The sequence below is a fragment of the Onychomys torridus genome, chromosome 2 (assembly GCF_903995425.1).
Source record: "Onychomys torridus chromosome 2, mOncTor1.1, whole genome shotgun sequence".
Classification (NCBI taxonomy): domain Eukaryota; kingdom Metazoa; phylum Chordata; class Mammalia; order Rodentia; family Cricetidae; genus Onychomys; species Onychomys torridus.
Window position 1 is genome coordinate 143,064,322 of NC_050444.1, and position 15,096 is coordinate 143,079,417.

The window sequence follows — 15,096 nt, forward strand, 5'->3', positions numbered from 1 at the left end:
TGAGGGAATTTCCTGAGCTGTTTTGTTGAAGACGAAGAGGGAGGCCTTTACACTAAAGTTTACTATGAGTTCTCGAAGTAGCATGTTCCTGCAAAGAAAGTGTGTTGTTCGCTCAGTAGGTGTTACCTGATGGCTCCCTGTGTGTTTCAAGGCTCTTCTCAGAAAGAGAAGACTTAATTTCTCCCTTTAGTTACTTACATTTATGGGAACTTGGGCAAGTTATTATTTTTTGTTGGCTTGTTTTGTTTTGAGACAGGGTCTCATTGTGTATGTAGCCCTTGGCTGCTCTGGAACTCATATGTAGACCAGGCTGGCCTCAAACTCACAGAGACCCACCTGCCTCTGGAACACTGGGATTAAAGGCACATAGCACCACATTTGGCTTTGGCAAGCCTTTTAACCTTTCTAGGCTTCATTTTCTCACCTGTAAAGTGAAATAATACCTATCTAATGGGATGTCATGAGGATTAAAGGATATAGAGCACTAAGGACCAAATGCAGCACTCTTTTTAATAAGTACTATGGGTAAAACTTAGTCACTATCACCGATTTTTCCTTCTCCCTTTTCCTTGCTCGTTTGCCGCTTCCCTTTCCATTGCTTCCCATCCTGATCCTTAGCATTGCCCCAGAGCCCACAGCTCTGAGAGGCTGTGTGATCTGCCTTCCTCTGCTTCTTCCCTGCTCCTGTCCTGTATGCACAGACACACATTAGAGAAGGCACAGGTGCATCTTGCCCCGGTCTAACAGAGTCTGGGCACTCCCCAACAAACCTTTTCATTTTTATTTTTCTCTTCCCTTTGACTTCAGAAACTCTCCCCTCAAGTCTGTGTTAAACAGTCTCACATACTTTAAAAATATGAGCGCAGTAAGCTTGATCTCAGTCCCCTCTCTCCCCACCCCTGAAGCCACCACTGTACACTTATCTGTAGTCACACTTGTTTCTCACTTGCCAGCTCCACTGGGTAGTTTTGAGCCCTTATCTTTCTGGAACTTTCTGCAGCACTTGACACTAACATGTGCCCCTCCCCACCACTTTTTGAAACTTTACTCGAGTGTCTCTGCCTGCCCTTTAAAGATGGGGCTCTGAGGATCTTTGTCCTTAGCTCACAACTGTGTGTATTCTGCAGACTCCCTGTGGATCACCTCCCCTTGGGGGCTATTCTTGTTTCTTTTCCTAGAGCCTTTGGTGCTTAAGGATAGCTCTCACTGGGCAACTTACCCAGAGAGCCTGTGGTCACCTTGACTCTGAATGCCTAAAACTATGCCGATCACTAGAGTGACATATTAAAAATGAAAAGGTGGTGCACAGCTTTAATTCCAGCACTCGGGATTTAGAGGCAGGTGGATCTCTATGAATGAGTTCAAAGCCAGCCTGGTCTACAGAACAAGTTCCAGGACAGCCAGGGCTACACACAGAAACCCTGTCTCAAAAAGCAGAAACAAACAAACAGGAAAATCTCATTGTATCCCACCTGCTTCAGCCCTTTAGTGGGTCCTCATTGTTACACAGTCATGCCAGGCCAGTTAAAAGCCGGCAAGCCCATCGCAGGAAAAACTAAAAAACAGAACACTCAAAAACATGCTTTGGCTGGCATGATGGTGCAGATCTGTAATCTGGGCGTGATGTGCAGCACTCAGGAGGGAGGTGGAGGTAGAAGGATCAGCCTACATCGTGAAACCTTCTCAAAACAAAATTTCAGGTGACTGAGTCATGTAAGTTGAGAGGACTTGCTTGCAGTGTGGGGTGAGCACAGATGGTTCGGGAAGTCATCTTGGGGTTGGTGAGCGTGCTGTGAGCAAGACAGACATGGGAGGCAGCTGAGGACCAGCTGGCTCAAGCTAGCTCTAAAACAGGTTGGTTAGACAGGAGCAGATATCATTCATTCCAAAAAAACCTAATGGATAGACCAAACCTGAAACAATGGAACCAAGACTGAGGGGAGAATCCATCCTTGGAATTAAAAAAAAAAATCACGTACATATATATATATTGTCTGGGTGTGGTGGTGTCCATAATCCCAGCACTTGGGAGACAGAGGCAGGTAGATCTCTATCAAGCCAGCCTGGTCTGTATAATGAGTTCCCGGTCAGCCAGGGATAAAGTGAGACACTGTCTCAAAAATATTTTTAATTGCCGGGCAGCGGTGGTGGCGCACGCCTTTAATCCCAGCACTTGGGAGGCAGAGGCAGGCGGATCTCTGTGAGTTCGAGGCCAGCCTGGTCTACAGAGCGAGATCCAGGAAAGGCTCCAGAGCTACACAGAGAAACCCTGTCTCAAAAAACCAAAAAAACAAATTAAAAATAATACATCACATACCTTTTATCATATTATTAAAATTTCAAGCAGATAGGGCTTAAAACGTATCAAAGCAAGTTTTCAGTTTGTTTGGAAAATCTGTATGTGTTCTTCCACCTTGTCACTCTGCTCTTGAGGCCTTTGATGGGAACAATGACTACATGAGGCTCACTCCTGGGATGTGGTTTATGAGTGCCTTATGTTAAACAGCAGGTGTTTCCCTCTCTGCTGCCAGGTAACCCAGGCCGTGGAATTGGCACAAGTAATCATTATTCCCAAGCCCTGGCTCTTCGGTCAGCTGACACTTCCACATCTTGTCTGGGGCTGAAGAAGCCCAGACACATGGCACAATGTGTCTGCTAGCTTTGCCGTTCTTCTCTGTCCCCGTAGTCCACGGAAGCTTTGGAGTTCATGAAGCGGGACCTGGCAGAGTTTACCCAGGTGGTCCAGCATGACACAGCCTGCACCATAGCAGCTACAGCCGGAGTGGTCAAGGAGAAGCTGGCTGTGAGTACTCCCCGCCGTGAGTGCCACCCCCAGTCTGGCCTGCCCTGACCCTGGCGGGGACCCCCAGCTTTTCCCTCATTAGGTGATTGTTTTTCCTGCCACTTGGAAGGTGTTGTGTGTCAAGCAAATAAGCTATAGAATGGTAGTTTTTCCATGTCTATATTGTTTTAGTGAATGTTTTTCTTTAGCAAAATAATGCATTGTAGAAAATGCAGGTAAACAAATGTGGTGTGTGTGTGTGTAAAAGAAAAGTCCAACCAAGAGATACCCAAAATCCCTTCCCATGAAGGTAACTATAGTTATATTTTTTTAAAGATTTACTTATTTATTATGTATACAGTGTTCTGTTTGCATGTATCCCTGCAGGCCAGAAGAGGGCGCCAGATCTCATTACAGATGGTTGTGAGCAAGCACGTGGGTGCTGGGAATTGAACTCAGGACCTCTGGAAGAACAGCCGGTGCTCTTAACCTCTGAGCCATCTCTCCAGCCCCAACTATGGTTAATTTAACTATTGTTAAATTGTTAATACACCCCTATGTATACTTTCTTTAAAAAAAAAAAAAAAGAAAAAGAAAAAAAACTAGCCAGGCAGGGGTGGCACATGCCTTTAGTCCCAGCACTCTGGAGGCAGAGGCAGGTGGATCTGAGTTCAAGGCCAGCCTGGTCTACAGAGTGAGTTTTAGGACAGCTAGGGCTACACAGAGAAATCTTGTCTCAAAAAACCAAAACATAAAGCCTGGGGCCGGGCTGGAGACATGGCTCAGAGGTCAAGAGCACCGACTGCCCTTCCAGAGGTCCTGAGTTCAATTCCCAGCGCCCACATGGTGGCTCACAACCATCTGTAATGAGATCTGGTGCCCTCTTCTGTGTACATAATAAATAAATAGATTTAGAAAAAAAGAAAGAGAGAAAAAAACCCCTGGGGCCAACTGAATATAATTTTGAAAATAAATCTCGTGTGTCAGGTTAGAGGACAACTCTTGAGAGAGAGTTGCTTCTCTCCTGATCCTAGGCCGTCAGGGTGGCAACATGTGCATTTAGCCACTGAGCCTTCTCGTCAGCACTGACTACTATAGTTTTTAACCCTTTGGCTTCTCTTTTTCTTTTTTGTCACATCTCAGCCTAGACTCGTCTCAGATTCAGCTATGTATCAGAGGATGGCCTTAAACTCCCGATTCTCCTGTCTTTACTCCAGATGCGTGTACCGACATGCCTGGCTCTTAACTGACTTTTTAAAAAATTATCTCGAAGGGCTTGGGGATTTCGATCCTCAGCTTAAAAAAAAAATTATCTTGTTATTTATTTAATATATATGGGTGTTTTGCCTGCATGTATATCTGTGTATCACATGCATGTAGTGCCTATGGCAGGCAGAAGGTGTCCGATCCCCTGGAACTGTTTACAAGCTACCATGTGGGTCCTGGGGATGGAACCCAGGTCCTCTGGACTTCACTACTGAGCTGGCTCTCCAGTACCTTTACTTTCTTAAATCATTGCAGGCCTTATTCTACAGTGTCCTAAGTGGCCTGGTCATCAGTCAGACAAATTTTAAAAGCCTGTTTCCTAGTGCACTTCTGGTATTGGGCAGATCGTCAGTGAACATTATTCTTGTTAAGCTTTTGCCTTTTGCCCTGATATTTTATTATGCAATATTGGAAAGGTCAAGGATAAGTATAGTTTTAGGCTTTTAATATCCATTACAAACTGCTCAGTAGTTGAGTATGTTAGTTATTTGGCGGCGCTCTTAACCTGCAAGGAAATGTCACAAAACACGACAAATCCACTAACAAAAGTTTTATTAAGATAGGAAAGAAAGAGACAGATGTGAACAGGCCTGTGAGAAACACACGTGGCCAAGAGAGGAAGACGTGAAGTCAGGGAATATGGCGCCGGCTTATAAAGGCTGGGCAGCGCCTGTGTACACAGACTTATGTGGCTTCTAGGCTACTCCACGCATGCGTGTAGACCACATGGTTGTGCTGAGAGCTTTACACAACCACACAAAGCCACGGGGTCCTGGTCACGCAAGACGTTTTGATCCGGAAATGGCTATTTTGAACTGGAAATAGCTAGGCAGAAGTGTCTAGGTCCGCCGGGCATGCCCAACCATGGGGGCATGTTGTGATTTCATATCATTGTACCCTTGCTGCTCTTACAAAGGACCCTGCGTTGGTTCCCACACCATCATGGCGGCTCACAACCATCTGTAACTCCAGTTCTAGGGGTGCACATACACACGTGCAGGCAAAACACTCACACCAAGAAAATACAACGAATCTTAAAAAAAGAAAAGAAAATATTCATAGTAGAAGCTGGAGATGTTGTAGCTCATTAGAGTGCTGTGTATTGGTTACCTGTCTCATTCCTGTAATCAGATGGCTGGTGAAAGGAACTTAGGAAGGCTTATTCCCGCTCACAGTTTGAGGGTGCAGTCAGTTGTGATGGGGAGGTCATGACAGCGGAGCGTGAGGAGGTGGCTGGTTACAGTGCATTCCAAGTCAGGAAGCAGATGCTGCTAGGTCAGCTCACTTCCTCCTTTCACTCAGTCTAGGGTGCCAGCTCACGGAATGGTGGATCCTCCCACCTCAGTTAACCTAAACCAGATGGTCCTTCACACATGCCTAGAGGGAGATTTAGTTTAGATAATCCCTCACAGGTGTGCTCAGAGGCCTGCCTCCTGAGCGATTCTCCATCTTGTCAAGTTGGCAATCCGTAGTAACCATTACAACTAGTGTGCACAAAGCCCTACAGACTAGGCATAGTGGCACATATCTGTAATTTCAGCATTGCAGCATAGTAAATTTGAGGCCAACCTGAGCTATGTGAGACTCTGACCCCCAAAATAATGAACATTTTAGAAATGTACACATGTATGGGCCAACAAGATGGCATAGCAGTCTTGTCACACGGGACTGACAGCTTGAGTGCAGTGCCCAGAGCCCATGTAAAAGGAGGAGGACCAACCCAGAGTTGTCCTCTGACCTGACTTCATACAGACAAGCCCACACACAGTACACACAGTAACAATAGATGTTTAAATTGAGATTGCAAGTATGCTTATCTTGTGCCAATTTATATTCTCATGGCTCTGCTTTGTTAATCTGAGATGTACAATCAAATCTTCTGTTAGTGTAGGAGTTAGATTTTTTTTGGTTTAGAATTTATTTATGTATTTAATATGCACTGGTGTTCTGCCTATATATACTCTGTGAGAGTGTCAGGTCCCATGGAACTGGAGTTACAGACAGGTCCTCTGGAAGAGCAGTCGGTGCTCTTAACCTCTGAGCCCTCTCTCCAGCCCAGGAGTTAGATTTAAAATTAGTGTATGTTCGGGTTTCTATTCCTGGGATAAAACAGTGTGACCAAATGCAACCTAGGGAGGAAAGGGTTTATTAGGCTTACATATCCCAATCACAGTCCACGTGACTGTGGGAAGTCAGGGCAGGAACCTGGAGGCTGGAGCTGATGCATAAGCCACGGAGAGGTGCTGCTTACTGGCTTGCTCTTCATGGCTTGCTCAGGCTGTTTTCTTAGAGAACTCAGAATCACCGGCCCAGGGGTGCCCCCACCCACAATGGGCTGGACCCTCACATATTGGTCATTAAGAAATGCTCTACATGCTGGGCAGTGATGGCCCACACCTTTAACCCCAGTACTTAGTACTCAGGAGGCAGAGGCAGGCAGATCTCTGTGAGTTCCGAGGCCCACCTGGAAAAAAAAAAGGCCCTGTAGTCTTCCCACAACCTGATCTTATGGAGGCATTTTCTCAGTTGAAGCCCCCTCCTCTCAGATGACTGGCTTGTGTCAAGTTGACATGAAACTAGCCAGCACAGTATAAAGTGTGAGTGTATGTTTTGGTGGCTTTGAGGCCTCATCTCACTGCGTAGCTCAGTCTGGTCTCAAACACATAGCAATCCTTCTTCCTCAGCTTTCCAAGTACTAGAACTGTGAGTATGATCCACCATTCCTGGCTAACACACTGACTTATTTGTTTGTTTGTTTGTTTTGTTTTTGTTTTGGTCTCTTTTTGAGACAGGGTTTCTCTATCTAACAGCCCAGGCTGGCCTTGATCTCACAGAGATCCTCCTGCCTCTGCCTCCCAGTGTTGGGATTAAAGGTGTGTGCCACCATCGCCTGGCTACATACTGGCTTTTATGTATAGTTTTTCCATTAGTCTTGAAACAAACTAGTTTCCTCATTTGATGTCTAGCTAAATCAGTCATCCTGAGATTAGTAGAGGTCATGTTATAACAAATAAAATTTTTTTTCTTTTTTTTTTCCAGAGCTGAGGACTGAACCCAGGGCCTTGTGCTTGCTAGGCAAGCGCTCTACCACTGAGCTAAATCCCCAACTCCCAACAAATAAATTTTGATTTGGGTCTGGTAGCATGTTTTCCCCATACAAGAGGCTGAGGCAGATCTTTGAACCTAGACATTCAGATCAGCCTGGGCAGCATAAATGAAGCCCCCTCTCATAAAAGAGAAAAGGAAGGGAAGGAAGGGAGGAGAAGGCAAAAGAGGTTAAGAATGCAAACAGGAAAAGAAAGAAGACAGTTTAGGTGTTTTCTCTGCCAGGCTTACTTTATTGAGTGTATAAAATCCTTCTTGTGAGCTGGGCAGTGGTGGCGCACACCTTTAATCCCAACACTCAGGAGGCAGAGACAGGCAGATCTCTGTGAGTTTGAGGCCTACAGAGCGATATCCAGAACAGGCACCAAAACTACACAGAGAAACCCTGTCTTGAAAAACAAAACAAAACAACAACCAAAAAATCCTTCTTGTTTACTGTAGCTATTGATAATCACAAATGACAAATTGGGTGTGATGGCACATGCCTGTAATCCTAGCACTCAGGAGACTGAGGCATGAGGTTTGAGCATTCAAGACCAGCCTGAGCTATGAAGCAAGATGGTGTCTGAAATCCAGTCCAAAAGTATGAATGACAAGTTGTAACTTGATAGACTACTGTGAGTATAGCTGGTAGCAAGCATCACTTATTTCATTGGTTTATTTTTTTTTCCATTCAGCAAATATGATTATATACTTATGGCAACATGTGTACCAGGCACTATAGTAGACTCTAGGTTGCAGCTCAGTCAAGAATAAATATTACTAGGGCTGGAGAGAGGACTCATCCAGAGAACCTAAGTTCTATCCCCAACACCTATGTCAGACAGCTCACAACCACCTGAATTCCAATTCCAGGGGATTCAGTGCCCTCTTCTGGCCTCTGTGGAGACAGGAGACAGTAGAAGACTTGCAAAGGAACCTTCTGGAGGCACCAGCAGTGCATCATGTGTCAGTGCGCCCTCTGCTTGGCATGGATGGTGAGCTGAGAGGCAGGCCAGACTCCAAAAATCTCATACAAAATGTAGTACTGATTTTGCTTTTTGAGACAGAATCCTGCTTGTAGATCAGGCAGACCTAAAACTTGTTATGTGACCAAGCCTGACCTAAAAATTAAAAATCTTACAGCCTCAACCTGCCAAGTGTTAGGATTACAGGTGTGTACTGGTATTATCTCTGTTTAAAAAAAATAATAAATAAATAGTGTGTGTGTCAATGTGCACATGCACATGCATACATATTCATGTGGTCTTGAAAATATGTGTGGTTCATGTGATTGTGTGGTTCTCATGCATCTAGAAGCCCAAGGACAACCTCAGGGGTTGTGTACCCACCACCTTATTTCTTGAGACAGTCTCACTGCCTGAAGCCTGTTGGTTAGGTTAGACCAGCAAGCCCCAGGGACCTGCTTGTCTGCCTCCCTAGCTCTTGTCAACACACCTGGCTTGTTACATGAGAGTGAAGGACTGAACCCAGGTCCTCATGCTCACCCAGTGAGCACTTCTAACTGAGCTGCCTCCCTGTCCCTACTGCCAAGTTCTGGTCAGCCTAGTGTACCTTGATGTTTTGATGTAACAACCAGTTGAAGCTCTCTTCAGGCCTACCTTGGCCCTGTTCAACATCCCAGCTGGGGCTAGAGGGCTCTACCTACCTCCTCCAGTGTGAGATGGGGAGAAGGATTTCAAGCGTGTGTCAGATCCTCATACAGAGTACTCCTCTCTCCCAGTACTGCTTCACCCTCTAAACCCCAGGTTGCATTCTGCTCCTAGGACACTGTCTTCCTTTGGTTTTCTCTGCAGACGGAAGGCTCCTCGGGGGCGACAGAAAAAATGAAGAAGGGTTTATCTGACTTCTTAGGGGTGATCTCAGACACCTTTGCCCCCTCAGCAGACAAAACCATCGACTGTGATGTCATCACCCTGATGGGCACACCCTCTGGCACAGCTGAGCCATATGATGGCACCAAGGTATTCACTGACAGCCTCTGCTAGAAATTCAAAGCTTTATCTACCAGCCTTTCATACAAAAGGAATATGTGTTCAGGCTAAAAATTTAGACAAATTTGTATAATTGGAGAACATCAGTAAAAAAGGCTAGTGGTGGTGGTGGCGCACTCCTTTAATCCCAGCACTCAGGAGGCAGAGGCAGACAGATCTCTCTTGAGTTCGAGGCCAGCCTGGGCTACAGAGTGAGTTCCAAGACAACCAGGACTGTTTCACAGAGAAACCTTGTCTCGGAAAAATCTAAATAAATTAAATAATTTAAAATTCTTGCCAGTTAGTATAAACAGCATGATTTGTCCCATCACTTTCTGGTGTTGCACATTTGGACTCTTTTCAGCTCTCAACCATAGTGAGTAAGGACGCTGAGAAGAACATCTTTGGGGCATAATTTGTTTCATATTTGGGTTCTTTAAGACTAATTTCCACCAAGTGGTGGTGGTGCATGCCTTTAATCCCAGCATTTAGGAGGCAGAGGCAGGCAGATCTCTGTGAGTTCAAGGTCAGCCTGGTCTACAAAGCGAGTTCCAGGACAGCCAGGGATGTTACAGAGGGAAACCCTGTCTGGGGAGAGGTGGCGGGGGAGACTAATTTCCACTGGAAATAAACATACCAGTCAGAACCAGTCATGAACAGCAACTAGAGCAGCGTGTTAGTATCTCTGTCTCCAGTTTCATGGTCAGTCTCTTGAGTTCAAGGGTCATATCATGGAAGTCAGGTCTTTGTTGCATCTTATCACGCTGGATTACCATTCCAAACTTGCATTACTGGCTCTGTTTACTAACATGTGCCAGAATTTGGAGATCTTAAATGATAAGAGTCTAAGTTATCACAATGACTCATCATTAAAACTCACTTGCTGAAGTTCCCATGCTGACAGCCCATGCTCTGGATGGGCTGAGGAAGGAGAGCCTTTCTGTTTGTTCGCTTAAGTTGGACTTCCTGGGGCCCTAGTGGAGCAGAGCTTTACAGTGCATTTGGTAGTGGCTCTGAGGTTTGCTTTTCTTTTCTCTTCGGCTGAGCCTAACTCCATTCCCTGCTATGTTGGCTTTATACATGCTAAGCAAGTGTACCACCATAGAATCACATCCCAGTGCAAGACATTATTAATGAAATTGTTATCATGGTCATCATCATTATGATTTGGTTTATCAAGACAGGGTTTCTCTGTGTAGCCCTGGCTGTCCTGGAACTCACTCTATAGACCAGGCTGGCCTCAAACTCAGAGATCTGCCTGACTTTGCCTCCCAAGTGCTGGAATTAAAGGCATGTGCTACTACTACCCAGCATTGTTACTTGATTTTTTAAAAAGTATTTATTTATTTATTTTGAGATATAACCTCACTGTATAGTCCTGGTTGGCCTGAAACTCAGTATGTAGATCAGGCTGGCCCTAAACTTACAGAGATCAGCCTGCCTCAGCTTCTCAAATGCTGGTGTTAATAAGAAGTGTATTACCATGCTCAGCCTTTTTGGATTTTAATTGGGGGATAATTACATTATCTCAGATTTTACCCTTAAGTTTGGATTTTATTAACATAATTGTGTTTGACATTTTTAAAATTTCACATATTCTGGAAGTTTTATTTATGTATTTATTTTGGTTTTTCAAGAGAGTTTCTCTGTATGGCTTTGCGCCTGTCCTGGAACTCACTCTGTAGCCCAGGCTGGCCTCAAACTCACAGGGATCCGCCTGGCTCTGCCTCCCAAGTGCTGGGATTAAAGGCGTACCCCACCACCCAGCTATTCTGGAAGTTTTATATTTAATTTTATAAACTGCTTACTGTGTTTTCTTAGTTCTCAGGGTTGGAATATTGGAGAAGAGACTATTTTTCTGAGGGTCTTGGTCTTGGGGACTAGCTGAGTGCCACTGTGATCATTAATAAGTGCCCTGTGGATTTGGCAACCAACAAGGGGAAGCTGGGTTGTAGCTGATTTGATACTGTGCACAGAGTGGTTTTCTCTGCATCTCTCTTCTCTGTTGCTTACAGGCTCGTCTCTATAGTCTGCAGTCAGACCCGGCAACGTACTGCAACGAACCGGATGGTGAGGGGTAGTAGTGGGGGTGAGCCTGTGGGGCAGGTAGATGGAGAAGATATAGACTGTAGGGTCTCTATTCTAGCCCTGTGTACTGGGAACAGAGTAGGACCTGTATTACCTTATAATCTATGCAGTAGGTTATTGGTTCCTTTCTTCCCTGAATCTCAAGTATTGTAACCCGAACTCTGTCTCTTGAAGAGGCTTTGCTCTTAAGTCGCTTGTCCTCTGTCCCTGTCTGCCATCCCTACTGGGTTCCTGTCCATTACGCCCATGCTAGAAACTAGAGACTGGAAATGAGTTAGGCCTTCAAGCTGCCCACTCCTTCAGAACCAGGCTGCAAAGAGAGCGAATGGAGACCAGGGGTTAAGCAGAGGTGGTGAGGGGGTGGGCTCCTTCTGCAGCATGGTGGGTACCCAGCTAACCTAGCCATTGAGCCTAGAAGCAATGTTTAGGAGTGGAAGATTATTCAGGCAAGGGCAGCAGTGTGTTTAAAAACCCAGAGAGAGCGGGGCGGTCGTGGTGCACATCTTTAATCCCAGCACTCAGGAGGCAGAGCCAGGAGAATCTCTGTAAGTTCGAGGCTAGCCTGGTCTACAGATTCAGGACAGGCACCAAAACTACAGAGAAACCCTGTCTGGAAAAACCACAAAACAAAACAAACAACCAAACAATCCAGAGAGAATGGGGAGCTCTTTGGTGACACTAAGTCCATGAGGGTGGGAAGGTGGCGGTGGGGGGTGGGGTGGGAAGGTGGCGGTCGGGGGGTGGGGTGGGGGGTGGAGGGGTGGGGGTGGAAAGGTGGCGGTCGGGGAGCCGGGAGGGTGGGGAGGGCGGGGGGGGGGGGGGGGTGGGAAGGGGGGGTCGGGGAGCCGGGGGGTGGGGGTGGGTGGGGGTGGGAAGGTGGCAGTCGGGGAGTGGGGGGGTGGTTGGGGGTGGAGGGGTGGGAAGGTGGCGGTTGGGGGGGGGGGGTTGTGTGTCAGAAGCAGCAGCTAGTGTTTGGTCAGGAAGGACTTTTCTTTAGTCACAGAGGTCTTTAAAAGTCTGTTGACAGGCAGGTACAGTAGCATACTCCTAAAATACCAGCTACCTGGAGGCCGAAACAGGAGAATTGAAAGATTGGGACTAGGCTGAGCTATATAATGAGTTCAGAGCCAACTTGGGCAATTTAGCGAAACCTTGTACCAAAGTAAAAACAAAAAGACTTAGGATATGTTTGCCTAGCATACACAAGGTGCTAGGTTCAATCTCCAATACCAGAAAAGTTAAAAAGAAAAAAATAATTGAAATGATGAGCCCTTTCTCTATAAAATATTATATTCAAAGCCAGGCATAGTGGTGCGTGCCTTTATTAATCTTATGACTTGGGTGGCAGAGGCAGGCAGATCCCTAGGAGTTTAAGGCCAGCATGGTCTATATAGCAAGTTCCAGGCCAGCCAGGACTGTGTAGTGAGACACGCCCAAAAAACAAAGCCAAAAACATAATACACACACACACACACACACACACACACACACACACACACACACACGTGTATATGTGTATGTGTACAAGTGTGGGGATTCTTTGATCTTTGAAGATTTTCTGTGGACCCTAGCTTTAAAAGCTCACATTGTAGAGGACTATTGAAGAATTTGGAGGCCCAAAGTGATCACATTTTGTATTTTGTAAAGTAGTCTGTGAGGCTGTGTTGTAAAGGATGAGACAAAGATGAGAAAGTGATGTTGGGGTCCCCAGGGGTCCCCATGTCAGAGGTGAGAATGGAGAGGAAAGTATGGGACAAGAGAGCCTGAAGAAGGAGAATCAGGACAGGGAGGTCAGGAAAGAGCTGGATGTCTTCTGGCTTCCCGCAGTAGCCGAGTGGGGGCAGACATGAGCTGGTGTCATGAGGGCAGTTGGATCTGGGGCCCAGGGTGGGTTCTGGGTTACAAAGAAAGAGTTGTCAGAAGGGGCCACAGTGATTTAGGGGAGACTCCCGAGAAAAAACAAAGAGAAGAAAAGGAGGAGCCCTGGCAGACCTGGACTAAAATAAAGCAGGAGAGGAGGGAAGGGACCAAAGGGGAGGAGGAGAGGCTCCTGTCACATGGCATAGGCAGGACAGAGACACAGCCCTTGGCTCTGGGGGAAAGCATGTCAGTGGCCAGTGCACAGGGCTGACGTGGCAACAGAGCTAGATCTTGGAGACTGGTCCTTTCTAGAGATCCTGGTTTTGGAAGAACCCACCCAACCCTTCCTTCACCTTGCCTGACTCTTTCCCCTTGGATAAAATGGCTTTGGAAACAACCCTCAAGCTCTCTTTACTGTTCAAGTCTAGGCTTAAGTGTTTTCTCTAGTCTTAGTGTTCTTTCCTAGACACAGGGAACTGACCGTCAGCGTCTGTCCCTCTGCAGGGCCCCCGGAATTGTTTGACGCCTGGCATTCCCAGTTCTGCTTGGAGGAGAAGAAGGGGGAGATCTCAGAGCTCCTTGTAGGCAGCCCCTCCATCCGGGCCCTCTACACCAAGATGGTGAGGGCCCAGCCAGCAGGACTCAGCTGGCTCCAAGCCTGAGGTGTTGGAAGTGGGGAGGGGGTATGTGTAGTGGGAATCCCTGTAGAGCCAGATGGGCCATTTACTGAGCCAAGAAGCTGCCAGGAAGAGGCTGATCTGCCAGGCTTCTGGCAGTCAGAATGGTGAGAAATGGAAAGACCAGCAAAGTCTTATGGCAGTTCTGTTCTCCTTCCTTGGTCAAGCTGGGTGCAGAAGGTGGGTCTGGGTGAGTTAAAGGGGGTGGAAGGGCTTTGACGGTTACTGCAAAGCCACTCACTTCCCGTGTCTGTGCTCTAGAGTGGCTGGGAACAGACTGATTAGGACTCCACACGTCATGTCATTCCCAGGTTTTCACCTCCATTTCCTCCTCCAGGTTCCAGCGGCTGTTTCCCATTCGGAATTCTGGCACCGGTACTTCTATAAAGTCCACCAACTTGAACAGGTATACTGGGCCACCTGGGAAGACCCCTGACCCATCCCTGGGGGAAGCAGGCTGGAAAGAAGGAGCTAAAGACTGTAGTCCTTTCTGGGGGTGCCAAGGGTTCTAGGGTCAGGACCAGGGCCTGAGAGCAGGGTGCCCTAACCTCCTGGTCATTACTCTCCCACACTCAGGAGCGGGCCCGGAGGGACGCCCTGAAGCAGCGGGCTGACCAAAGTATTTCTGAGGAGCCTGGCTGGGAAGAGGAAGAAGGTAAGAGGCCTTGAAGTAAAATGGCAGGTGACAAGCTTGTCTGTGCTACTCTAGAAGGCCTGAAAACATCCCATACAGGGCTTGTGGGACCCAGAGTTTGGATACAGAAATGACATGTGCCAGTTGGGACAGACTGTCACACATGTACCTGCTGTTACATAGTTATTGAGGAGCACACTGAAAATCTAGATTCTCTCCCCTCACCCCCTTCTACATAAGACTGTAGGATTGTGGCTCCAGTATCTGGTACTTAAAGAGGCAGAGGAAGACAGATGTCTATGAGTTCAAGGCCAGACTGGTCTACATAGTGAGTTCTAGGTCAGCCAGGGCTACATAGCAAGACTATCTCAAGATAAAATAAAAAAGACAAGAATGTAGATCAGGATGTGTTAAATACTTATACTGTATGTCCAACCTCCACTAAGAGCTTAATGTGTGGGTAGCCCTTAGCAGAAGCCAGCGTCCCTTCTCAACAATTAGGGAACAAGTTGAAAGTAATAAGTACTGGCTTTCATAGGATGGAACAGAGTCTGGGCTGAACCCAGAGCAGATCCACTTCCAGGCCTTGTCTTTCATTGTCTCGGGCTGTGTTGCTAGCTGCCCAGTTTGGCCTCGGTATAGGTGAGTCTGACTAGCAGGCAATGTCTGCAAATGAACCTGTGCTGGGTAGCACTGAGGGGCATAGGCTAG

The 15,096-nt window shown here is 46.7% G+C and overlaps 1 protein-coding gene across 1 annotated transcript in view; it reads left to right on the forward strand.

The window, feature by feature from the left end:
* Positions 1 to 2,655: 2,655 nt before the first annotated feature.
* Bsdc1 (BSD domain containing 1) overlaps positions 2,656 to 15,096 on the forward strand; it is a 28,072-nt gene continuing 15,631 nt past the window's right edge. The window contains exons 1-6 of the mRNA XM_036178415.1: positions 2,656 to 2,803; positions 8,950 to 9,117; positions 11,142 to 11,196; positions 13,579 to 13,694; positions 14,089 to 14,157; positions 14,328 to 14,406. Coding sequence (XP_036034308.1) covers positions 2,708 to 2,803; positions 8,950 to 9,117; positions 11,142 to 11,196; positions 13,579 to 13,694; positions 14,089 to 14,157; positions 14,328 to 14,406 — 583 coding nt within the window. The 5' untranslated portion in view covers positions 2,656 to 2,707. The remainder of the gene's footprint in view (positions 2,804 to 8,949; positions 9,118 to 11,141; positions 11,197 to 13,578; positions 13,695 to 14,088; positions 14,158 to 14,327; positions 14,407 to 15,096) is intronic.